At 51.1% G+C, this 25,866-nt stretch overlaps 1 protein-coding gene across 2 annotated transcripts; it reads right to left on the bottom strand.

Moving 5' to 3' along the window:
• Nucleotides 1–358: 358 nt before the first annotated feature.
• Nucleotides 359–25,081, bottom strand: LOC119957947 (acidic phospholipase A2 PA-1G-like). Of its 2 annotated transcripts, none has more exons than XM_038786169.1 (4): nt 24,934–25,081; nt 17,443–17,608; nt 12,040–12,146; nt 359–741 (listed from the first exon to the last, which is right to left on the bottom strand). In XM_038786169.1, exons 2-4 carry the CDS (start codon nt 17,562–17,564, stop codon nt 590–592), a joined length of 381 nt encoding a protein of 126 aa, XP_038642097.1. In that variant the 5' UTR covers nt 17,565–17,608; nt 24,934–25,081; the 3' UTR covers nt 359–589. The 2 variants fall into 2 exon arrangements, with proteins under 2 accessions (XP_038642097.1, XP_038642096.1); XM_038786168.1 differs by lacking the exon at nt 24,934–25,081 and adding an exon at nt 23,746–23,967.
• Between the last annotated feature and the right edge of the window lie 785 nt (nt 25,082–25,866).

The raw sequence follows: 25,866 nt of genomic DNA, 5'->3' as shown, positions 1-25,866 counted from the left end.
ATTTAACAATATTTACTGGGGGTAATTTTGACCCGGGTGTGATAGGCCACTTTATATCTCTCCCAATTTTTATTTACACCGATTGCAGCAATGTCAAAATTACCCCACGAGTTGCAGCATTTGGCTCAATGAAGTTGGCAGTTTCAGACTCTGACACCAGGGGTGTCTCTATCAGCATTTGGGAGCAGAGACGTGACGGCTGCTGCTGCTGTTACACCAGCAGGTGGCAGTGTCGCACCACAAAGTTCAAAGAGAACAGCAGGATCCCATACTGTCTATGAAAGATCAGAATGTCTGTGCAGAAACTAATTGGACATGCCCTCGAATCAATAATGAATAAACACTCCCACTCCCAGCATTGCATGCTTCAATCAGTGTATTTTATTTCACCAGAATTGTAAAGTACATTTTAAATGAATTAAAGGTAAAAACGCAACAAAGGCGAGATCTGAGAGACACTCAGTGAGCAATTAGAAATCAGTCAGACGGCGAGAGAGAAATCCCATCAATCACACCCGGAATATTCTATTGGAGAGATTCTTGTCAGTGTGACTCGGTCACATCACCATCGCTTCATTGCGAGCTGGAGCTATGGGACGGTCTTGCACAGGCTTTGGTCATAATCCACAAACTTTGGGTTACGCTTGTCGCTATTCTCCTTGAGGCACTGGGCAGCTTCAATGTCACAGTTACACAGCTTCGTAAAACACTCTGCATCGTGAGACATCCCCACAAAATGAGCTGAAAAGGAGGAGAGAACAACTAAATATACACAGTGTAACATATGCACTGTTATGTATACATGGAAACACACACTGGAATATACACACATTAATGTACACACTGATTGATGTGCTGGGTGGGGTTAAGGATGTGAGATTCTGGACTTCCGGTGGCGGCAATGACGTCGGAAGCCGCACATTTGGGAGCTCCCGTTTTAAATGGACTTTTCGGCTCTTTTTAGAGCCCAAAACGGAAATTTTTCAACGTCTCCCGGGTGGGAGAAGGTGTGCTGATCGACTTTCCCCGCAGTCCATGGCTCAAACTCGGAGTGGAAAGGGGGAAAAAACGGCAGCAGCTCCCCAGAAAAAACGGGGGAAGGAATCCAAGATGGCGGCCGGCGGAGCTCCAGAGGAGTGGAAGCAGTGGGCCCAGGAGCAGCAAGCTGCTCTCCAGCGCTGTTTTGCAGACTTCAAGGCTGAGGTACTGAGCTCTCTGCAGGAAATTGAACAGAAGGCTGTCGGAGATTCAGACGACCCAGGGTGCTGCCATCAAGGAGTTGGAGACACAGGCCACTGAACGAGAGGAGGAGGCCGGGATCCTCGTGATGGAGGGACACGAGGCACTCCACAAGAAGTGGCAGGAACGCTTCGAGGAGCTTGATCACCGCATGAGGTGGAAAAATCTGCGGATCTTGGGCCTTGCGGAGGGGCTGGAGGGGTCGGACCTGACAACCTTCGTGGCTACGGTGCTGAACTCGCTAGTGGGGGCCGGGTCTTTCCATCTGCCCCTGGAGCTGGAGGGAGCACACAGAGTACTGGCCAGGAGGCCTAAGGAGAATGAACCCCCGCGTGCGGTGCTGGTGAGGTTCCACCGGTTCAGTGATCGGGAGTGTGTGCTGCGCTGGGCCAAGAAGGTAAAGAGCAGCAATTGGGAGAATGGGGTAGTACGGATCTACCAGGATTGGAGTGCAGAGGTGGCTAAGCGGCGGTCCGGATTTAATCGGAGGAAAGAAGTGCTTTACAAGAAAAAGATAAAGTTTGGAATGTTGCAGCCCGCGCGCCTGTGGGTTACCTATTCGGACTGGCATTATTATTTCGATTCCCCGGAGGAGGCGTGGGCCTTCGTACGGACGGAGAAACTGGACTTGAACTAGGGTTGGGGGTTGCGGGGTCGGTTGTAATACGTTATTGCTGGATTCTGCTGTTACTGTGTTCTCTTTTTTTTTTGTACTTTTGCAATTTTGATATGGTTATTTATGGGGGTGTTGTTCTGTTATGTTTTTTTGCTGTGGGGCATTGTTTGAGTTTTGTATCTTGAGGGGAGGGTCGGGGTGGTCTGTTGTATTCTATATCGGGTTGGGGGTATGGAGTGGGGCTGGTATTTGGGAGCTGCGTCAGAAGGGTGTGGTGGGGCAGTGCGAAAGCGCGGGCTTTCCTCTGGTTTCCCGCGCTGCGGGGCTGGGGGGTGGAGACGATGACGGGGGGAGGCGGGGCCTTAACTGGTTCTTTCCCACGCTGGATCGATGCCTGGAGGAGGGATAGATTGGGGGATGATCCCACTTCGGGAGGGGTCGGGTTATTGGCGGGAGTCTCCGGGGTCAGCAGAAGTTAGCTGACCCACGGAAGTACAATGGAGGACGGTTCGCGGCTAGGAGGGTTCCTAGCCTGGGGGGGAAGGAAGGGGGGGGAAAGGGGAATACCGGGTTGCTGCTGGTAGGGGCAGGAAGGAGCTGATGGGGGCTGGGGGGACAGAGGTGAGGTGTTGTTGCTGTGGGGTCTGGGTCAGGCAGGGGGTGCTGGCCTGGGGCGGGCAGTCGACGGGCTATGGCTAGTCGACGGGGGAGGGGGGGGCGGGACGCCCTCTGATTCGGTTGGTCACCTGGAATACGAGAGGATTGAATGGGCCGGTGAAGCGGTCGAGGGTACTTGCTCACCTGAAGGGGCTAAAGGCAGATGTGGCAATGCTTCAGGAGACCCACCTGAAGGTGGCGGACCAGGTCCGCCTGAGGAAGGGATGGGTGGGGCAGGTTTTCCACTCCGGGCTGGATGTGAAGAACCGGGGGATTGCGATTCTGGTGGGGAAAAATGTGTCGTTTGAGGCATCGGAGGTGGTGGCGGATAAGGGGGGTAGGTATGTTATGGTTAGGGGCAGGCTACAAGGAGAGAAGGTGGTACTTGCTAGTGTGTATGCCCCAAATTGGGACGATGCGGGTTTTATGAGGCGTATGTTGGGACGGGTCCCGGATCTGGAGGCGGGAGGTCTAATCATGGGGGGGGGGGGAACTTCAATACGGTGTTGGATCCTTCACTGGATCGGTCCAGCTCTAGGACGGGTAGGAGGCCGGCGGCGACCAAGGTACTGAGAGGGTTTATTGACCAAATGGGTGGGGTGGATCCATGGAGGTTTGTGAGGCCGAGGGCACGCGAGTACTCTTTCTTCTCCCATGTACATAGGGTCTACTCTTGGATAGACTTCTTCGTGGTGAGTAGGGGACTGATTCTGAGAATGGAGGAGGCCGAGTATTCGGCCATTGCAATCTCCGACCACGCTCCGCATTGGATAGAGTTGGAGATGGGGGAGGTGCGGGACCAGCGCCCGTTGTGGCGGTTGGATGTGGGATTGTTGGCGGAGGAGGAGGTGTGTAGGAGAGTCCGGGCAAGTATTGAGGGGTACCTCGAGGTGAATGATACGGGGGAGGTCCGGGTGGGGATGGTCTGGGAAGCCCTGAAGGCAGTGATTCGTGGGGAGCTGATATCCATCCGGGCACACAGGGAGAGGAGCGAGAGGAATGAGAGGGATAGACTGGTGGGAAAGATGCTGGAGGTGGACAGGAGGTATGCAGAGGCACCAGAGGAGGGACTGTTGGGGGAGAGGCGCAGCCTGCAGGCTAAATTTGATTTGCTGACCACTAGAAAGGCGGAGGCACAGTGGAGGAAGGCACAAGGGGCAGTGTACGAACATGGTGAAAAGGCAAGTAGGATGCTGGCTCATCAGCTCCGCAAGCGGGATTCGGCCAATGAAATTGCTGGAGTGAGAGACAAGAGTGGGAATGTGGTGCGGAAGGGGGTTGAGGTAAATGAGGTCTTCAAGGACTTCTACGGGGAACTGTACCGGTCGGAGCCAACGGGGGAGAGGAGGGGAATGGAGAGGTTCCTCGACGGGCTTTCTTTCCCGAAGGTGCAGGAAGAGCAGGTGGAGGGGTTGGGTGCGCCGATTGAGCTGGAGGAGCTAGTTAAGGGGATCGGGCAGATGCAGTCAGGGAAGGCACCGAGGCCGGATGGGTTCCCGGTGGAATTTTATAAAAAGTTTGTGGACCTAGTGGGCCCCTTGCTGGTGCGGACACTTAATGAAGCGTGGGAAGGGGGGGCTTTGCCCCCGACGATGTCGCGGGCGCTGATCTCGTTAATTTTAAAGAGGGACAAGGACCCCAAGCAGTGTGGTTCATACAGGCCCATCTCTCTCCTCAACGTAGATGCCAAGGTGCTGGCAAATATACTGGCCACCAGGATAGAGGACTGTGTACCAGGGGTTGTACACAAGGACAAGACAGGTTTTGTGAAGGGAAGGCAGCTGAACACGAATGTGCGGAGATTGTTGAATGTCATCACGATGCCGGCGATTGAGGGGGAGGCAGAGATAGTGGCGGTGCTGGATGCGGAGAAGGCCTTCGATAGAGTGGAGTGGGGGTACTTATGGGAGGTGTTGGGGAGGTTTGGATTTGGTGAAGGGTTCGTTAGATGGGTAAGGCTGCTATATGAGGCCCCGATGGCGTGCGTGGCCACGAATGGGAGGAGGTCGGAGTATGTCCGGCTTTACCGAGGGACCAGGCAGGGTTGCCCCTGTCCCCCTTGTTGTTTGCACTGGCAATCGAGCCGCTGGCGATGGCGTTGAGGGATTCAGGGAGGTGGAGAGGTTTGGTGCGAGGTGGGGAGGAACATAGGGTGTCGTTGTATGCCGATGACCTGTTACTGTATGTGGCGGATCCGGTGGGACTGATGCCGGGGGTGATGGAGCTGCTAGCTGAGTTTGGGACCTTTTCAGGTTATAAACTAAATTTAGGCAAGAGTGAGGTGTTTGTGGTGCACCCTGGAGACCAGGAGGAAGGAATTGGTAGGCTCCCGCTTAGGCAGGTAGGGGAGAGTTTTAGGTACCTGGGGGTGCAGGTGGCCAGGGACTGGGGGACTCTTCACAAGCGTAATTTCACCAGGCTTGTGGATCAGATGGAGGAGGAGTTCAAGAGGTGGGACATGTTGCCATTGTCGTTGGCGGGGAGGGTGCAGTCCGTCAAAATGACGGTGCTTCCGAGGTTCTTGTTCCTCTTTCAGTGCCTGCCCATCTTTATCCCCAGGGCCTTCTTTAGGAGAGTGACTAGCAGTATTCTGAGCTTTGTGTGGGCACATGGGACTCCGAGAGTGAAGAGGGTGTTCTTGGAGCGAGGGAGGAATAGAGGCGGGCTGGCGCTGCCCAACCTTCTGGGATACTATTGGGCGGCCAATGTGTCAATGGTGCGTAAATGGGTGATGGAAGGGGGAGGGGCGGCGTGGAAAAGAATGGAGATGGCGTCATATAGAGGTACGAGCCTAGGTGCCATGGTAACGGCACCGTTGCCGCTCTCCCCCAAGAGGTTTACCATGAGCCCGGTGGTGGCGGCGACCCTAAGAATCTGGGGACAGTGGAGACGGCATTGGGGGGAAACAGGGGGCTCGATGGAGGCTCCATTGGGTGGCAATCATCGGTTCATCCCGGGGAACAAGGATGGGTGATTTAGGGGGTGGGAAAGGGTGGGTATCAGTAAATTGAGGGACCTGTTTATTGGCGGTTGGTTTGCGGGCCTGGGGGAACTGGAAGATAAATTTGGGCTTCCCCAAGGGAACATGTTCAGATACTTGCAGGTAAAGGCGTTTGTTAGAGGGATTCCCTTTGCTGCCCTCGCGGGGGACGATGGACAGAGTGCTTTTGGGGGTGTGGGTCGGAGAGGGGAAGGTTTCTGACATCTATAAGGTAATGCAGGAGGTGGAGGAGTCGTCAGTGGAGGAGCTGAAGGCTAAATGGGAGGAGGAACTTGGGGAGCAGATAGAGGACGGAACTTGGGCGGATGCCTTGGAGAGAGTCAACTCCTCCTCCTCATGTGCGAGGCTTAGTCTCATCCAATTTAAGGTGCTGCACCGGGCCCACATGTCCGGGACTAGGATGAGTAGGTTCTTCGGGGGTGAGGACAGGTGCACCAGATGTTCGGGGAGTCCAGCGAACCACGCCCATATGTTCTGGGCATGCCCAGCACTGGAAGAATTCTGGAAGTGGGTGGCGGGGACGGTGTCCAGGGTGGTTGGATCCAGGGTCAAACCAGGGTGGGGACTCGCGATTTTTGGAGTTGCGGTAGAGCCGGGAGTGCAGGAGGCGAAAGAGACCGGTGTCCTGGCCTTTGCGTCCCTAGTAGCCCGACGGAGGATCTTGCTACAGTGGAAGGATGCGAGGCCCCCAAGTGTGGAGACCTGGGTCAATGACATGGCGGGATTTATAAAATTGGAAAGGGTCAAATTTGCCCTGAGAGGATCAATTCAAGGGTTCTATAAACGATGGCAGCCTTTTCTGGACTTCCTGGCTCAAAGATAAGTATCTTGGTCAATAGCAGCAGCAACCCGGGGGGGGGGGGGGGGGGGGGAGGTGGGGGGGGGAGGGGGGTGTTCCCTTATTGTAGTTCTATTATGTAACTTAATATTGTGTTAGTTTGCGTTGTGGTTAAAATGCTGTGTTGTTCATGGAGGTGGGGCAAATGTTTATGATTGCTAATAATATTGTTATTTTTGGTATTTTATTATGGTTCGTTGTTGTTGTATAAATTCAAAATTTTTCAATAAAAATTTTTTTTTAAAAAAAGGATGTGAGATTCTGCAATGTTGAAAAATCCTCATTGTTGTTGGGTCCTTAATGTTGTGAGTGATTCTCAATGGTTGGGGCCCAATAATGTTCTTGAAGCTTCCTAAACGACGGGGCAGCTAACGTCTTAGAATGTCTCTGATGTGCGAATGGCCGTCCTGAAGTTCTGGATGGTCATTAATTTTTAATCGAATGCTTTGTTGCTGAGGGGGTGGGTGGGGTCGGAAGCTGTGGAGAGTCTTTAACGTGGGTGAGGAAGGGGTGGCCTGTAATCGTTTGCTGTGGATTCTGTCCTTGATGTTGTCAGGGGTTCCCTAATATTGTGAAATTCCCCAATGCTGTCAGTGATGTGGGCTGCATTCCTTTAATGTATTGGTGGCCCTAACTGTGGGGGGGGGGTGTCCCTAACTTGGTGATTTCCATGGGTGAGGGTCCCTAACATGGTGATTTCTATGGGTGACATAATGAGAGTCACACCACAGCGAGAAGCAGCAAACTATGTCAAACCAGACATCAGACAGGGCAATGGCTTCAGGGAGAGATAATGTTCCCTCGACACTGTGTTGCAACCCTTCTCTTAGCTCCTTCATCCGGTCCTTGATCGGGGACAGACAGTGATGAGGGAAAATATTGTACTGAAATCGAGCCCATAATCATCCAGGATTATTATTGCAGTGGACAGTTTACCTTTGGAAGATCATTATACCAAGACAGGACAGGCGATTGATAGCAGGTTCTTGATAATGGTGCGCCGGTGATAAATATTAGGAGACAGCACCTACGCGTTTCTGTACTGATTGGATATTATAATTAAATAGGTATGCACCTGTTATAATTGGTTAGTCATTCTCATATACTTGGCATAATTGGACATAGATAACTAGTAACAAGTGATTGGTATGTGCTAATTCCCTGTAACCTAAGCTGAGGTATAATTGTCTGTACAATGCTGGAATCAGGGCTGTCTGTGTGCTAGCTGTGAACACCACCAGCCCAGTTATAACTGCAATGAACACCTTGTGTATAACTCCAAGAGTCTTCGTCTGGTCTCTCATGAGCCTGAAGGTGAGTACACTATAGTCGAATAGCTGTACACTTTCCACTCAACAGACAGTGTGATTACACGTGAGTATCCAGGAGGTACTAATGGAAGACACTCAGCCCTTACACTTGTCCGAGAGATTGGAGGTTTTTGCAGCCTGTGTGGACGAGAGTGAGGGCTGCTGGGAGGATGAGCAGACTGACCATCACACCTGGGGACAGGGACACAGACAAGTGGGAGGAATGTAAAGGAATGGGATTGTAGCAGGGGAGAGTGTTGTTAGAGGGATAGACAGTGTTCTCAGCATCGAGAGAGTGTAAGCCCCAAGGGCCGTGTTGCCAGCCCGATGCCAGGGTTAATAACTCCTGGGGGAAGAATTCAGTTGTTGTTGTATCGGTGGGTATCCACACAGTGTCATGTGAGAGTACCTTTAAGAAATGGGTGTTTAAGAAATGTACCTTTAAGAAATGCGTGTTTATCAGTGATGTCAGACTGTGGGTGGAGCTGGGCTGTCTGTCAGCTTTTTACTTCGTTTTCAGCTGTTTGCTGCAGGGTGTGTTTTAATTTTGTTTTCAGTGTGGGAGCTGAAGCCAGACAGATCAGGCGTATTGTTGATCTCTCTGCCATGAAAAGACTGTCGCTTGATCATTTGGTGAATTCAGAATTATAAATGTTTTCAGTAGTGACTTCACCTGATATGCTTCTGCTGAAGGTTTTGTTTTGAAGTCGTATGGCTGTTAAAAAAAAAAAAAAAAAGCTTAAAGGATTACTTAGTGTTGTATTCTTTGGGGGTTGTATTTGAATTAATGGTAGCCAAGATGTTCACTGTATGTTTCAAAAAGGTTAATTTGAGTTCATAGAATAAACATTGTTTTGCTTTAAAACATACTTTTCCATTTCTGCTGTACCACACCTGTAGAGTGGGCCGTGTGCTCCCCATACCACAATCTATTAAACGTTGTGGGTCAGGTGAACTCCATGATACACTTTGGGGTTCTCTAAACCCTGGCCCATAACAAATTGGGGGCTCGTCCGGGATAAAAGTCTATCTATTGGATTGGCTTAGTGAACTTAGAGACAGTGAGTGGTGAGCATATTGTGGTTGCTTATCAGGTGTGGTATTCTAGTTTAAGTGGGGAGTGTGTTGTGGACAATGGCTCTTTCAGAGGCTCTGACGTCTTTGGGGGTGGAGACGGTCACACGCAGTACCTTACGGACAGAGACTAAAAACAGGCTGTTAGATTTGGCAAAAACATTGCAGTTGACATTACCTGACAAAATGCGAAAAGCTGAGGTAATTATGGCGGTGGTTTAGCATTTAAAGTTGCCTGAGATACAGTTTGACTCATTGGAAATGGCAAAAATTCAGTTGGGGGAGGTGGGGGGGAGGGGTGGGGAGAGGGTGGGGGAGGTGGGGGGAGGGAGTGGGGGAGGTGGGGTGGAGGGGGTGGGGGAAGTGGGGGTGGGGGAGGTGGGGGGGGAGGGGGTGGTGGAGGTGGGGGGAGGGGGTGGTGGAGGTGGGGGGAGGGGGTGGTGGAGGTGGGGGGGTGGGGGAGGTGGGGGGAGGGGGAGGAGGTGGGGGGGGAGGTGGGGTGGGGCGGGGAGGGGGTGGGGGGGGAGGTGGGGGGGGGGCGGGGAGGGGGTGGGGGGGGGTTGCTGCTGAATCGTAACAACAGGAGTCTCCCAAACGGGGAATCCCGGCCTAGGTGTTATGGACGGGACTGAATTGCGTGCGGTTCACGTTCTCGTTGGGGGCGTTATTCGGAAAGTGAGGAAGGATATGCAAATGAGCCAGCACTCTGCCGGTGAGAATTCCGAGCGATTCCCGGCCCAGCGGGCTCTCTAACCTCTGGAGCTGGAGTTAGCGCTAAAGACCCTGGAAGCTGGAGCTGTTTTGAAATGCTCCGCTTACCACACTCACTGCAACCACCAAGATGGTTCACAGAAGACCTGCCCCCCAAGGTCGGGAGGCCGAGGTGGACCTACAGCTCCAGGCCAGTGAGGAGCGGAGGGACACCCTCTTCCCCAGTGTGGGCCGCATGCTCATGCCAGTCCTCCTGAACTCTGCCTGGGAGGTGGTGGCAGAGTTGGTCAGTGTTGCCAGACTCACCGGGCCATGCCGGAGCCCTACAGGAGCCGGCGCGGAAGGAAGAAGGGCCCCCACGGCACAGGCCCGCCTGCAAATCAATGCGTCCCGATCGTGGGCCAGGCGATCGTGGGCCAGGCGTGGTGTGAGCCCCGCTCCGCCCAAAAACCGGCGCCCGAGAATACGGCAGCCGGAGAATACGGCAGCCGGAGAATGCGGCAGCCGGAGAATGCGGCAGCCGGAGAATGCGGCAGCCGGAGAATACGGCAGCCGGAGAATACGGCAGCCGGAGAATACGGCAGCCGGAGAATACGGGGATTCGCGCCGCCCCCCGGGGATTCTCCGTCCCGGCAGGGGATCAGAGAATCCCCGCCACCAATTCTCCGCCCGATCGTGATTCCTGTTCCCGGCGTCGTGAGGCGGAGAATCCAGCCCCTATGGTCTCACGTCGGAGCTGAATTGCACCTGATTTCTGTTCCCATTGGGAGCACAATCCAGGAAGCGACTCCCAATCCGCAACCGTGCAAATTAATGCACGGTGAGGGTTGCGAGGGATTCCCCAGCAAATCCCGCGACCAGGCCGCCATTTTGGGCAGGCGGCATGATAGCCAGGTCTGGCGGCTCGGCCCCCCTGCAACGCGATTCAGCCCCTGGCCCCGGATCTCCTGGGTCATACCTCCACCCCCCCCCCCCCCAACCCCCTCACCCCCCTCCAACCCGCCACCACCCACAGTACGGGGATGATTCGCCCCATCCCTTCTGAGGAGCTTCCAGCCGGCGATCTCCCTTCTGGGCGGCTTTTTTTGGCCGGGGTCTTTTTTTGTGCGGAGTCTCTGCTGTGGGTCTCTTTAATTAGGGGGCCTCTGGTCAGGGGTGTCTGGTGGAAGCGGGGTACGCCCGTCTTGAATTGTGGTGGGAGGGGACAGAGGTGGGATTCTCCGACCGCTGTCTGGGCAGCATGAATCCCATCCCATCGCCCCGACGCTGGAAGAGGTATTCTGCGCTGCCGGTTTTTGGGCGCGGGCAGGGATCACGCCACGCCTGCTTGGGGGCCATTAGAAGCGCCCCTCCCCCAGCTATTTTCCAGGCCCCAATTGACCGAGCAGCCGTCAGTTTCTGGCCAGTTTTGTCGGTGTGGATTGGACATGGTCCCACACGACGGGACTTGGCTGGTAGGCTGGCTGGTGAGGTCCTCAGGGGCACGCAGGGGATTCGGTCCCGGGGGGGGGGGCCCTCCACGGTAGCCTGGCCTGCGATCGGGGCCCACTAATCTGGGGGCGGGCCTGTGCCGTTGGGGCACTCTTGGGTCCGGCGTGGTTTAGTGCATGCGCAGACCGTATTCTGCCGCATGCGCGGGGGGGGGGGGGGTCATCACCGCGCCGGCCACGGTGGAGACCTACAGCACAGCACTTGAGCAACCCACACCGCTCCAGCTGCCGTTCCCGGCATCAGATGAGCGCCGCTGGTCCGCGCATGCCCGGTGGGACCGGCAGATTTCAAGATGGCGTAGGGCTACAGGGGTCGACGCGGAACAAAGTAGGCCTCCAGCCCGAGAGGCGGGCCAAGCGAGACAGGACCCCCCCCCCCACCGGGGTCGAAACCCCCCCTCCCACCAACAGACCACCCCTGGACCCTTCCACGCCAAGGTCCCGCCGGGAAAGACCAGGTTAGAACGGCGCCAGCGGGACTCAGGTTTTTCGCTCCCTCGGCCCATCCCGGGCAGGAAATCGCCAGCGGCCCCCCGTAAAGCGGCTCTGCGGAGAATCGCGTCGAGGCGTCAGGGCGGCGTGGCGCAATTTGCGCCGGTCGCGGCGATTCTCCGACCCAGACCCGGGGTCAGAGAATCCCGCCCAGGATGTAAATAAATCTTAATGACCCATTCACATTCTCCCGCTGGTGCCCATTGGCAATCCCGTTTACTGCCCACGTTGGAATCGCTGCTAGTAGCGGATTTCCTGATGCGACGGAGAATCCGGCCCTTAGTCTCCCAAACGGAACGTTCCGGGCCTGGTCTCTTGAACATTCCCAATTTTAATCGGATCACCATTGGTGGCCGTGTCTTCAGGTGTCTGGGCCCCAAGCTCTGAAATCCCCTCCCTCCACCTTTCCGTCTCTATTGAGACATTCCTTAAAGCATCTTTAACAAAAGCTTTTGGTCAGTCACTTTGGATGTTTCATTACTCTGAAGGCACCACATAAATATAAGTTGTTGTTGTACTTTACTGATTATGAACTATTGAGGGAAGGGAGAGGACAGGGAGTCAGAGCAACTTCCCGAGGCCAACATCGATTTTGTTTGGTGTTTACTTACTGCACTTGGGAATTCCATTTTCACAAGTTGAATGATGCCACATTAAAATGTCAGGACATCCCATCATTTCAGCTTCTCTGTAACAGTCATGGTGCACTTGGCAGCATCTGAGTGGGTTGACAAACAGGAGATATCATTTCAGATGTAAGTTTTTCATGGACAGACTGAAACTCAGTCAGGGGATTAATGATTCCAAACAAGCCTCAGATTGGGTTCCCAACTCTGAAGAATTGTCCTGGAGTTTTCAGGAACTAAAGATGAATCCTCAGGGAACTCATTTCACATAACTGAGGGGATAAGGCCATTGCTGCCCTTTAACAACATGGTGTTCTCCTATTTTATTTCAACACATTTGTTCATTGGAGAGAAACTGGTGGTGGGAGGGAAAAGCAGTTTCTGAAAAAACACCCAATCAGATGACAAAGAGTCTGTTCCCTTTCCAATTGGTTTGGAAAGGTGGGCACCCCGAGAGTGGACATGTCAGACCAATGGCAGCATGGAGGTGGGATGTTTGAGGTGGGAGGTGATATCATGAACACTCCAGGAACATGTCTAATTATTCTTGGCATCAACATTGGGGCAGCGCGGTAGCACAGTGGTTCGCACTATGGCTTCACATATCCAGGGTACCAGGTTCAATTCCCGGCTTGGGTCACAGTCTATACAGAGTTTACCATTCTCCCCGTGTCTGTGTGGGTTTCCACCGGCTTCTCCGGTTTCCTCCCATAAGTCCTGAAAATTATAACATTTCCTGAGCTTGAAACCCCATCATATAAATTTGCATATGATGCATCACTGCAAACCATGAGTTTCAGGTGCCGACAGTCACCTAAAACCGGGAACCTCTTGCATTTTTAGTTTGACCAACGCTTTATTTGTTATCATTATGTCTTCCACTTTGGGATCATTCATTTTTGTTCTCAACTCTAAGACATCACGTCCAGTCTAGTCTGTCGACCTAACCAATCTAGTGGCCAATTAAACTTCACAGTTGCCTTTTTTCCATCTTTCAAACCACTGTTAAACCCGACCACGACTAATTGCTATTGGGCTAATGCTCTCCAAATAAGATTGCTGGCGTAAAGTTGCTCCTAACTTAGTCTGATTTCCAGTTCAACATATTTAAATGAACCGGAAGCCGGACTTCCAACCCTGAATTCTTTCCTCAAACCAGAGATTACAATAGCTTTGAAATCACTAGTCCCACCCCACAAAAAAATCATCGACATGGATCATAAAGATGCTGGAAAGATTTCCTTTACAGTGCCAGTAAAACATTGCCGGATCTGCTTTCAACTGGCAACAGCCTAACTTTAACAAAACTGACCTTTCCAAAAATACCAGATTCTAGATGCATAATTTAATCCATATACACATTTGTTCAACTTCCAGAGTACCCCTTCTGTGCAAAAAGGCAGCTTTTATATCCATAGATTTGCATTCCCATGCCTTTGTGGCTAATAGAACCAAGAAGATCTTTAAAATAACCTTTGCTGCGGTAGGTGAATCTACCCTTTCAGTCCTGATCTTCTAAGTTTTCTTGAAATCCCTTGCCACAAGCCTGGCTTTGGCCTTATAAGTTCCATCCGGAAGAACCTTTTCCATGCAAATCCATCTGTATTATAGAGCTCTTTGTCCCCTATCCGGTACTTCCGTGTGCACCCCAAATTCACTCCAACTATGCAGTTCTTGCTGTTTGGCGTCTTTGATAACTTTTTCATTGAATTTATTGGAGGCCACAAAAATCTCACGTGCATGTGGGCTTCTACTCCCAGTAGCATTCATAGTCTTACCCATGTTCCGAGACCTTGACAAACTACCTCCCCTCTCCCGCCTGGTATCTCGTTCTGTACTGCTACTGCTTGACCTTTCCCTTCTGCTGTGGGATGTCCTTTTAATATTTCTCGACTTTTTCCTGTGAACCTGTTGACTATCTGATATACTATCTGAACTGGCTCTTCATTTCTGGTCCTCCAGTTTTGAGCTTTGTGTTCCCAATTCATTGCTTGCCACTCTCCCCTGTATGCGGTACTTTCAACCAGTGTTTATACTTTCCAGTGGCACTCCTTGCTCTACTAATAATAGTTGCATCCTTCCATTGACTAGGTCCTTCAGGCAAGTATGTCACTTTTGTACCAACTTTTGGCAGTTGTCCTTTTGGAAAAATGACCTGTTCTAATTCATCAGGAGTATTGTGTTCCTCAACATAAACCCGGTCCATATCAATTAACTGGTCCTCATAGTTCTGTAACACACTGATATCAGATGATCATGGTTCCTCATCATGTCTGTCTGCTCTGTCTAAATTTGAAAATTTGTAATCTGTACCCATTATCCTTGATGAATGTACCCGAACAGTTTGATTGCCTTGTTGCAAATTTATTGTTTTGCCATCTATGCCTTTGATCTTCCCCGTTCATTAAAATTATCTCTCTGATAGTATACTATGTCTCCTTGCTGGAAAACGGTATTTGATGGCCGTACATTATGCCTCAAAGCTCTGCGAATTCTTTCAGAGACTCCTGATTCCAAAAGAGCTTTTCTACTGCTATGTATTGCATTTAAAAGCCCAGCAAAGGCAGAGCAAATTGTAGTCCCTTCACAAGCTGGGGACTGGTCATCCAAAATGGACGGAATTTAAGGATTTTTACCAAACATTAATTGATAGGGGCATTCACCCCAACCATCTGCAACAAATTCCCTGCATGTACCGCCCCTGCTGAAGCTGAAATTAACTTGCAATTTGGTCTATCTGCCAAAATTTTCCAGGGCATGTCATCTGTTACTGCATGGCTTCTTTCACACACACCATTACTAGATGGGGTTTCCGCAGCCGTATTCATAGCAGTGATATTCACGTTTTCACACATATCACGAAACTCATCATTAGCAAATTCTCCCCCGTTGTCTGTAAGGAATTTTGCGGGGGGCCCAGTCCTGTCCCTGTCCATTTTTCCACCATCTGGTCCTGGATTACTCTCTTTTCTTTACTTTGTACAATGGTTGATTGACTAAATGTGGCTGCGAAATTGACAAAATGCCAAATAAACATATTGTAATGGTAGTCCTTCTGTACTTCCCATAAACCTCACAGCGATCACTAACCTGTTTTATCAGCTTAGTATGGACTTCATCCCTTACCCCTGCATCCTTTAATAATTTTTCAGCCTCCGAGGAGACGGATGCGCAAATTGCCAGTGCAGTTTTAATACAACAAGCTTTCTATCAGCTAAACTGATTTCCAACTGCCAATTACACTACCTAAACAACTGCAGCTGAAATATTATTTGTCAGTAATGGAATACAATAGTGTACCGACTGTGTAAATTGTAAGCCCACCGTCTTTCCAAAAACTGTTGCCTTATCCTGTTCCATATCCAGTTTCATGTGTGCGTTCTTCATCGATGGTCTGCTCATTGAACATAGAACATTACAGCGCAGTACAGGCCCTTCGCCCTCGATGTTGTGTCAACCTGTGAAACCACTCCAAAGCCCATCTACACTATTGCCTTATCATCCATATGTTTATCCAATGACCACTTAAATGCCCTTAATGTTAGCGAGTCCACTACTGCTGCAGGCAGGGCATTCCCCTCCTTTACTACTCGCTGAGTAAAGAACCTACCTCTGACATCTGTCCTGTATCTATCCCCCCTCAATTTAAAGCTATGCCCCCTTGTGCTAGACATCACCATCTGAGGAAAAAGGCTCTCACTGTCCATCCTATCTAATCCTCTGATCATCTTGTATGCCTCAATTAAGTCACCTCTTAAACTTCTTCTCTCGAACAAAAACAGCCTCAAGTCCCTCAGCCTTCCCTCATAAGATCTTTCCTCTATACCAGGCAACATCCTGGTAAATCTCCTCTGCACACTTTCTAATGCTTCCGCATCCTTTCTATAATGCGGCGACCAGAACTGCACGCAATACTCCAAATGCGGCCGCACCAGAGTTTTGTACAGCTGCAATATGACCTTCAGGCTCCGAAACTCAATCCCTCTACCAATAAAAGTTAACACATCGTACGCCTTCTGAACAACCCTATCAACCTGGGTGGCAACTTTCAGCGATCTATGTAAGGGCTGGTTTAGCACACTGGGCTAAATCGCTGGCTTTTAAAGCAGACCAAGGCAGGCCAGCAGCACGGTTCAATTCCCGTACCAGCCTCCCCAAATAGGCGCTGGAATGTGGCGATGAGAAGCTTTTCACAGAAACTTCATAGAGTCATAGAATTTACAGTGCTGAAGGAGGCCATTCGGCCCATCGAGTCTGCTCCGGCTCTTGGAAAGAGCACCCTACCCAAGGTCAACACCTCCACCCTATCCCCATAACCCAGTAACCCCACCGAATACTAAGGGCAATTTTAGACACTATGAGCAATTTATCATGGCCAATCCACCAAACCTGCACATCTTTGGACTGTGGGAGGAAACCAAAGCACCCAGAGGAAACCTAAGCACACACTAGGAGGATGTGCAGACTCCGCACAGACAGTGACCCAAGCCGGAAACGAACCTGGGACCCTGGAACTGTGAAGCCATTGTGCTATCCACAATGCTACCATGCTGCCCTTCATTGAAACCTACTTGTGACAATAAGCGATTTTCATTTCATTTCATTTCATTACATGGACACCGAGATCTCTCTGCTCATCCACACTACCAAGAATCTTACCATTAGCCCAGTACCCTGTCTTCCTGTTATTCCTTCCAAAATGAATCACCTCACACTTTTCTGCATTAAACTCCATTTGCCACCTCTCAGCCCAGCTCTGCAGCTTATCTATGTTCCCCTATATAACAGGGGCTGTAGAGCTCACAGGGCTAATCGCTGGCTTTGAAAGCAGACCAAGGCAAGCCAGCAGTACGGTTCGATTCCCGTAACAGCCTCCCCGAGCAGGCACCGGAATGTGGCGACTAGGGGCTTTTCACAGTAACTTCATTTGAAGCCTACTCATGACAATAAGCGATTTTCATTTTCATTTCATTCCTCTGTAACTTGCAAAATCCTTCCGCACTGTCCACAACTTTCACCGACTTTAGTGATATCTGCAAATTTACTCACCCATCCTTCTACGCCCACCTCCAGGTCATTTATAAAAATGCTCAGAAGCAAAGGTATCGCACTTGATACAACATCCGTGCTAATGGAATGATTCACTCCAGCAATATTGCAAAGGATCACCACTCTTTTCAGCGACTTCAGGAGTACTATCATCCCCAAACATGAAACTTGTGGAACTTCCAAATCTTTTAACCTTGTTAGGATTTTCAGCATTCAAAGAGTCCAGGTAACATTTTAACCAGTCAATCCCACACACAGTGGATGTGCAGCCACTGTCCAATACATCCCCATCTTGGCTTCACGGAGAGAGTTTTTTACACAAGTATCGTCTCATTTTACCTGTCAATGTCATCCACTGGCTGGTTTCCATTTCCTCCAAACCTGCAGAAACAGCCGTAGTTCCCGTAGTGCTGGGACGGGAGTGTTGAATCGAGGCAGTGAACAAGCCTTGGGACGCTCATGATGCTTCGGTCATCATGGAATCCCTGAGCAGGGATCCAAATTGCTACAAGAGGAAAACAAAATAAATCATTGTGTCAGGAAAGCCCTGGTACAGAGTGAGCAGGGAGACAATTTAACAACACGCCGATTTAGAAAGCAGGAGAAGCTGCAAAGGAATATTGGTGAATCCAGCGGAGATTGTGGGCTGGATTCTCCGATTTTGAGGCTATGGCCGGAGTGTGTGTCTAGTTTTACAATGAAAAAGTCGGCGCCGCCCCCACACCGATGCTCCGCCCAGTGGGAGGGGCTAGCAGCCGCACCACACAAAGGCCCCGGCTTCCCCTGCAGATACAGATGGAGGATTGCCGGGTCCTTGGCCGCGCATGGACACGGTGCATCCTGCGGCAGCCGCGCCGTATAACATGGCGCCGGCCACCCGCGGACCCGACCTGCCAGATAGTGCCCCACTGTAACCCCCTTGCCACCCCTGGTCCACCCCAGCACCAGTCCCCCCCCAGCCCCCGCTGAAGAACCTCCCCCCCCCCAAACTGTGGCGGCGATGGACAGTCAGCAGACCCCAGGCGAGGTCCCAGAAAACTGTGAGCACACACGGCCGACGCCGTCGGGATGTCGGCCAATTGGGAGCGGAGCATCGGGGGAGGGCTTCGGGTTACATCCTGAGGACGTCCCAATGGCGTGCGGCGTACTCAGCAATTACGCTGTTTTTGAGGGGGCGGAGCATCTTAAAAATGGCTCCGCCCCTGATTTAGGTGAAGAAACGGATTCTCCGGCCAATCGCTGAACGCGATTCCTGCGTCTCGGAACCAGGCCATTCGGCCCAACAATTCCACGGGCTAGATTCTCTGTCACCCGCCACCAGTAAAGGGGTCCCTGATCCAGCGGAGAATCAAGCGCCGGGCGAAAAGCGAGATCAGCGCACGATGGGCGGGTTCTCCTATTGCCGACACCAAAATCACCCTTTTAACGCCGAAATCGGGGGCTGCGCCCGTCTTCCGATGCTCCGCCCCCTCCAAAACGGCGTCATCGGTGAGGACGCCGCACGCTGTTGGGACGGCCTCAGGACGACACCTGAAAGCCCTCCCCCCCCCCTCCCCCGATGCCCCCCCCTCCCCCGATGCCCCCCCCCCCCCCCCCCACCCCGATGGGCCGATTTCCCGACGGCGTGAATCACTTGTGGGCTGAGATTTTGTCAACTCAGACCACAGTTGACAGCTGCGGACTGTGTCCAGTGGCGCCACAGTCGGCGGTGGGGGGGATGGGGGGTAGGGGTGGGGGGGGGAAACGCTCCTCTGGTGACAGGAGCTTCGGTGGGGCTGCGGGGTCACAGAGGGTCACTATCTGGCAGGCCTTGTCCACGCGCGGCCGGCACCATGTTGTACGGCGTGACAGCTGTAGGCCGTCACCATGCGCAATACGCGGCCACGGACCCGGCAATTCTCCGGCCGTATCTGCTGGGGAAGCCGGGGGTTTACGTGGTGCGGCTGCTCTGCCCCCTACTGGCTGGAGCATCGGTGTGGGGGTGGCGCCGACCTTTTGGCCATAATACTGGACACGTACTCCGGACATAGCCTCAAAATTGGAGAATTCAGCCCGATGTTCCGAACCCCGCCCACAGCGGCAGGGAGCTACACGCCCTGGGGTGGCGGGCGGTGCAAATGGGTCATGAGCATCCAGTGAAACCTGATTAACGGGCTGGAAACCCGATTTTCCTGCACTCCTCGGGATGCTCCAGGCCTCTCAGTCGGGAATCAGGCGGGTGTGGATTGGTGAGGGTATTTTCAAGCGTTGCCCTGAAGCTGTGCACCCCGCGGTGGGTCAAGGCGGTAAGTATGTAATGTACGCTGTGAAACAGAGGATGTCAAAGCGCTTGGCTGCCCGCTAGCCGGATTCCAACAGCATCCCACAGGATTCCCACCATGCATTAATTTATATAGTGAGGGAGAGGGAATCACTCCTGGGCACGGCCCCTGGTGCCAGCGCAGACCCGGAGCGATTCTAGTCCAGCGGGAAAACTTGGTCGCCCTCTTGGAGAATCCAACAAAGAAGAAAGAACGAAGAAAAGTACAGCACAGAAACAGGCCATTCGGCCCTCCAAGCCTGTGTCGACCATGCTGCCCATCTAAACTACAATCTTCTGCATTTCCGGGGTCCGTATCCCTCTATTCCCATCCTATTCATGTATTTGTTAAGATGCCCTTAAACGTCACTATCGTCCCTGCTTCCACCACCTCCTCCAGCAGCGGGTTCCAGGCACCCACTACCCTCTGTGTAAATAATGTGCCTTGTACATCGCCTCTAAGCCTTGCCCCTTGCACCTTAAACCTATGCCCCCCAGTAATTGACCCCTCTACCCTGGGAAAAAGTCTCTGACTATCCACCCTGTCTCTGCCCCCCATAAATTTCGCCCCTCAACCTCCGTCGTTCCAGTGAGAACAAACCGGGTTTATTCATCCTCTCCTCATAGCTAATGCCCTCCATACCAGGAAACATCCTGGTAAATCTCGTCCGCACCCTCTCTAAAGCTTCCACATCCTTCTGGTAGTGTGGCAACCAGAATTGAACATTATACTCCAAGTGTGGCCTAACTAAGGTTCCATACAGCTGCAACATAACTTACTAATTTTTATACTCAAAGCCCCGGCCAATGAAGGCAAGCATGCCGTCTGCCTTCTTGACTACCTTCTCCACCTGTGTTGCCCCTTTCAATGACCTGTGGACCTGTACACCTCGATCTCTCTGACTGTCAATACTCTTGAGGGTTCTACCATTCACTATATATTACCTACCTGCATTAGACCTTCCAAAATGCATTGCCTTACATTTTTCCAGTTAAAATTCCATCAACCATCTCTCTGACCAAGTGTCCAAACGATCTAAATCCTGCTGTATCCTCTGACAGTTCTCATCGCTATCCGCAATTCCACCAACCTTTGTGTCGTCTGCAAACTTACTAATCAGACCAGTTACATTTTCCTCCAAATCATTTACATCTACTCCAAATGGGAGTAGATTCTGTCTCGAAGAATTCTCTCCAGTAATTTCCCTACCACTAAAGTAAGGCTCACCGGCCTGTCGTTCCCTGGATTATCCTTGATCCTCTTGTTAAACAAAGGAACAATATTGGCTAATCTCCAGTCCTCTGGGACATCACCTGAAGATGGTAAGGATTCAAAGATTTCTGTCAAGGCCTCAGCAATTTCCTCTCCTGCCTCCTTCAGTATTTTGGGGTAGATCCCATCAGGCCCTGGGGACTTATCCACCTTAATACTTTTCAAGATGCCCAACACCTCGTCTCTTTGGATCTCAATGTGGCCCAGGCTATCTACACACCCTTCTCCAGACTCAACATCCACCAATTCCTTCTCTTTGGTGAATACAGATGCAAAGTATTCATTTAGAACCTCGCCCATTTCCTCTGACTCCACACATAGATTCCCACCCCTGTCCTTCAGTGGGCCCATCCTTTCCCTGGCTACCCTCTGGCTTTTTTGTACGTGCAAAAAGCCTTGGGTTTTCCTTCACCCTATTTGCCAATGACTTTTCGTGACCCCTTTTAGCCCTCCTGACTCCTTGCTTCAGTTCCTTCCTACTTTCCTTCTATTCCACACAGGCTTCGTCTGTTCCCAGCCTTCTAGCCCTGGCAAATGCCCCCTGTTTCTTTTTGACGAAGTCTCCAATATCTCTCGTTATCGAAGGTTCCCGAAATTTGCCGTATTTATCATTCTTCCTCACAGGAACATACCAGTCCTGAATTCCTTTCAACTGACATTTGAAACCTCCCACATGTCAGATGTTAATTTACCCTCAAACATCCTCCCCCAATCTATGTTCATCAGTTCCCGCCTAATATTGTTATAATTAGCCTTCCCCCAATTTAGCACATTCACCCTAGGACCACTCTTATCCTTGTCCGCCAGCAATTTAAAACTTACTGAATTGTGGTCACTGTTCCCAAAATGCTCCAGTACAGCCCTTCCCTAGTTGGACTATCTACATATTGTTTTAAGAAGCCCTCCTGGACGCTCCTTACAAACTCTGCCCTGTCCAGGCCCCAAGCACTAAGTGAGTCCCAGTCAATATTGGGGAAGTTAAAGTCTCCCATCACAACAACCCTGTTGCTTTTATTCCTTTCTAAAATCTCTCTCCCTATCTGCTCCTCTATCTCCTGCTGGCTGTTGGGAGGCCTGTAGTAAACCCCCAACATGGTGACTGCACCCTTCTTATTCCTGATCTCTACGCATACAGCCTCCCTGCCCTCTGAGGTGTCCTCCCGCAGTACAGCTGTCATATTCTCCCGAACCAGTAGCGCAACTCCTCCACCCCTTTTACATCCCGCTCTGTCCCGCCTGAAACATCTAAATCCTGGAACGTTTAGCTGCCAATCCTGTCCTTCCCTCAACCAGGTCTCTGTAATGGCAACAGCATCATAGTTCCAAGTACTAATCCAAGCTCTAAGTGCATCTGCCTTACCTGTTATATGTCTTGCATTAAAACAAATGCACTTCATGCCACCAGTCCCACTGTTTTCAGCAACATCTCCCTGTCTGCTCTTCCTCAGAGCCAAACTGGCCCTATTCCCTAGTTCTCCCTCAATTATTTCACCTTCTGACCGAATGCTCCGGTACCCACCCCCCTGCCATACTCGTTTAAACCCTCCAGTGTGACACTGGCAAACCTCGTGGCCAGGATATTTATGCCTCTCCAGTTTAGAGGCAACCCGTCCTTCTTGTATAGTCACACCTGCCCCGGAAGAGCTCCCAGTGGTTCAGATAACGGAAACCCCTCCCTCCTACACCAGCTGTTTAGCCACGTGCTTACTTGCTCTATCTTCCTATTTCTAGCCTCACTGACACGTGGCTCAGGGAGTAATCCCAAGCCTAGCTGCCTGAACCCCTGCTGCAGGACCTCAGCCCCCTTGCTGCCTATGTCGTCAGTACCAATATGTCCACAACATCTGCCTGTTTGCCCTCCCCCTTCAGGATGCCCGCGACCCATTCTAAGACATCCAGGACCCTGGCACCAGGGAGGCAACATGCCATCCTGGAGTCTCTTTCACATTCACAGAAGCGCCTATCTGTGCCCCTGACTATAGAGTCCCCAATGACTATTGTACTTCTGTGCTTTGACCCTCCCTGCTGAACATCAGAGCCAGCCGCAGTGCCACTCCTCTGGCTGCTGCTGTGTTCCCCTGATAGGCTATTCCCCTCAACAGTATCCATAGCGATATACCTGTTCGAGAGGGGGACAACCACAGGAGATTCCTGCACTGACAGTCTGCCCTTTCTGGTGATCACACATCTCTCTGCCTGTCCGGATCCGTTCCACACCAGGCTCCTCCCATCCCTCTTCCTCTAACACTCGCAGCGTAACTTTCCATTCCATTCACCCTAATGTACTTACCGAGCTTCCCCTCAGAGCCATCAATAATATTCACATCAAACATTCCCTGTGGGAGTGAGTTTCACAATCTGACCATCAGACTCTCCCAGGACAGGTACAGCTCGGGGTTAGATACAGAGTAAATCTCTCTCGACACTGTCCCCATCAAACACTCCCAGGGCAGGTACTGCACGGGGTTAGATACAGATTAAAACTCCCTGTACACTGTCCCCATCAAACACTCCCAGGACAGGTACAGCACGGGATTAGATACAGAGTAAAGCTCCCTCTACACTGTCCCCATCAAACACTCCCAGGACAGGTACAGCACGGGGTTAGATACAGAGTAAAGCTCCCTCTACACTGTCCCCATCAAACACTCCCAGGACAAGTACAGCACGGGGTTAGATACAGAGTAAAGCTCCCTCAACACTGTCCCCATCAAACACTCCCAGGACAGGTACAGCACGGGATTAGATACAGAGTAAAGCTCCCTCTGCACTGTCCCCATCAAACACTCCCAGGACAGGTACAGCACGGGGTTAGATACAGGGCAAAGCTCCCTCTAAACTGTCCCCATCAAACACTCCCAGGACAGGTACAGCACGAGGTTAGATACAGGGTAAAGCTCCCTCGACACTGTCCCCATCAAACACTCCCAGGACAGGTATTCACATTTCTTTTAACTTCTTTTCATTGACAACTTCTCTGATCTGAATTCCCCCCAGTTTTGTTGCTGCCTCACTTGCTGTTCTCCCCTCTCCTGCAGCACATCCCTGAGGTCTCCAGTTGATCACTTACCTCCGAGCACGATGAGGATCGCAGTGAGTTTCGGGGACTCCATGACTTCTCGTTTCCTCCGAGTGATCGATGTTTGTCTCGTCGTGGCTCTGCCTCTTTTAATCAGCTCTAGGGATGGTTACAACCCAGATTAGCTCATCAAATGCAAATAGGGTGAAGAATCCTCGGCTGTTGATTCAAATATTTTGCTGTTGTCCAACGTGTGAGGGGTTTGAGGAACCTGTTTCATCGAATTTACAGTGCAGAAGGAGGCCATTCGGCCCATCGTGTCTGAACCGGCTCTTGAAAAGAGCACCCTACCCAAGATCAACACCTCCACCCTATCCCCATAATCCAGTAACCCACCCAACACTAAGGGCAATTTTGGACACTAAGGGCAATTTATCATGGCCAATCCACCTCACCTGCACATCTTTGGACTGTGGGAGGAAACCGGAGCACCCGGAGGAAATCCACGCACACGCACGGGGAGGATGTGCAGAATCCGCACAGATAGTGACCCAAGTCGGAATCGATCCTGGGACCCTGGAGCTGTGAAGCAATTGTGCTATCCACAATGCTACCGTGCCATTGAATCTCTCCTGCAGTCCACCCTTTCAGAGATACCCATTTGTTCTTTTCTCCCCTCACCTCTCCCTGCCTCTGTACTTGCTTAAAACCTATTACATCACCAACCTTTCCCAGTTCTGGTGTATGGTCATCAACCTGAAATGTTGACTGTCTCCCCCCCCCCCCCCACCCCCCCGCCTCAGATGCTGCCTGATCTGCTGAGGATTTGCAGCATCTTGTTTTAATTCAGCTTTCAAACATTGTTTTGATATTCGTGTTAATTGGTAATTATTAATGACACTGGCTGCAACAAATTCACAAAAGTCGTTTGCGTTATAAAAGTGGGCAGAGAGATCTATAATAGAAATAGAGAGATAACAGGATGTATGACCTTAAACAAAGGCTGGAATTACAGCTGAGTTCCTGGCTCAATATCCCCTCAACCTGCTTCACCCAAAACTTATACTTGGCCATGACTCTCTCGGGTGAAATCCTACAGGGAAAACAATCAAACAATGAATATAAACACTTCTGCTTTTTCAAAGAAGTTAGACATTGCACTTGTTTGAATCTTGAAGATAACATATGGCAACATTTTCACACACTGTTTATGCAAGAACACACAAAATGATCAATTACCCCAAATGCTGGACTCCACCGGTCTGCAAAACAACCTGCTTGTTCTTTTTCAGTCAAATCAGTAGGAAAATTTCACACACCCATCGAACACTTAACTGACATCATTCAATATGTTCACATTGTAACTTCGATCTATTTTCTACGAAGCTGAGTTACTTCCTAACTACTCAATTCAATTAGTTGAGAATATACCCAGAAGTTCTTTTAAAAATCTAACTCGATTCCAGTTCTTTGGTTCCCTGAGCAATCATGTCACAAATGCCAGCTGGAGTTCACACAACCCAAAAATACAGACAATTCTGGAAATACAAACTCAGCAATGTCTGCATTTGCACTGTTAGAAAATACTCGGAATGGGAAGAAAATCGTCACGTCGGGCTTCAGAACTCGAGTCTCTGGAGCATTAGTCCAGACGTCTGGATTACTTGTCTGGTGACAGTGGTCACTATGCAACTGTCCCCATTGGCCAATCATTGCTGCTAATGACCATCCCCTCCCCAACTCTAAATATTGTCATGGGATCTTTTACATTCACTTGAGAGTGGACAGGACCTCAGTCCAACACCTCGTCTGAAAGACAACACATCAGGCAGCGCAGCACCACATTCGAAGACAACTTCCGCTCCATCACACACCCCGTCTGATCTTCCCCAACCACCTCCGGAAGGAAAAACTCCAACCTTAAAGTCAATACCTTGGCGAATTTATTGGCATCTACATTTAACAGGAAGATCGGCCAATATGGCCACACTCTGTGGGGTCCTTTTGCTTTTTCAGAAGCAACGAGATAGACCCCTGCTCCAATGTCTCTGAGAGGGTGCCTCGTGCCAAAGTGTCCCTAATCATGCCCAGCAACAGCGGGCCCAACTGATCCAAAAGCTTCTATGAAATTCCATCAGAAACCCATCCGGTCCCGGTGCCTTCCCTGCCTGC

Source organism: Scyliorhinus canicula, chromosome 27 (genome assembly GCF_902713615.1).
Source record: "Scyliorhinus canicula chromosome 27, sScyCan1.1, whole genome shotgun sequence".
NCBI classification, from domain to species: domain Eukaryota; kingdom Metazoa; phylum Chordata; class Chondrichthyes; order Carcharhiniformes; family Scyliorhinidae; genus Scyliorhinus; species Scyliorhinus canicula.
The sequence above is the reverse complement of the archived record's forward strand: the minus strand, read 5'-3'. Positions and strand labels throughout refer to the sequence as shown.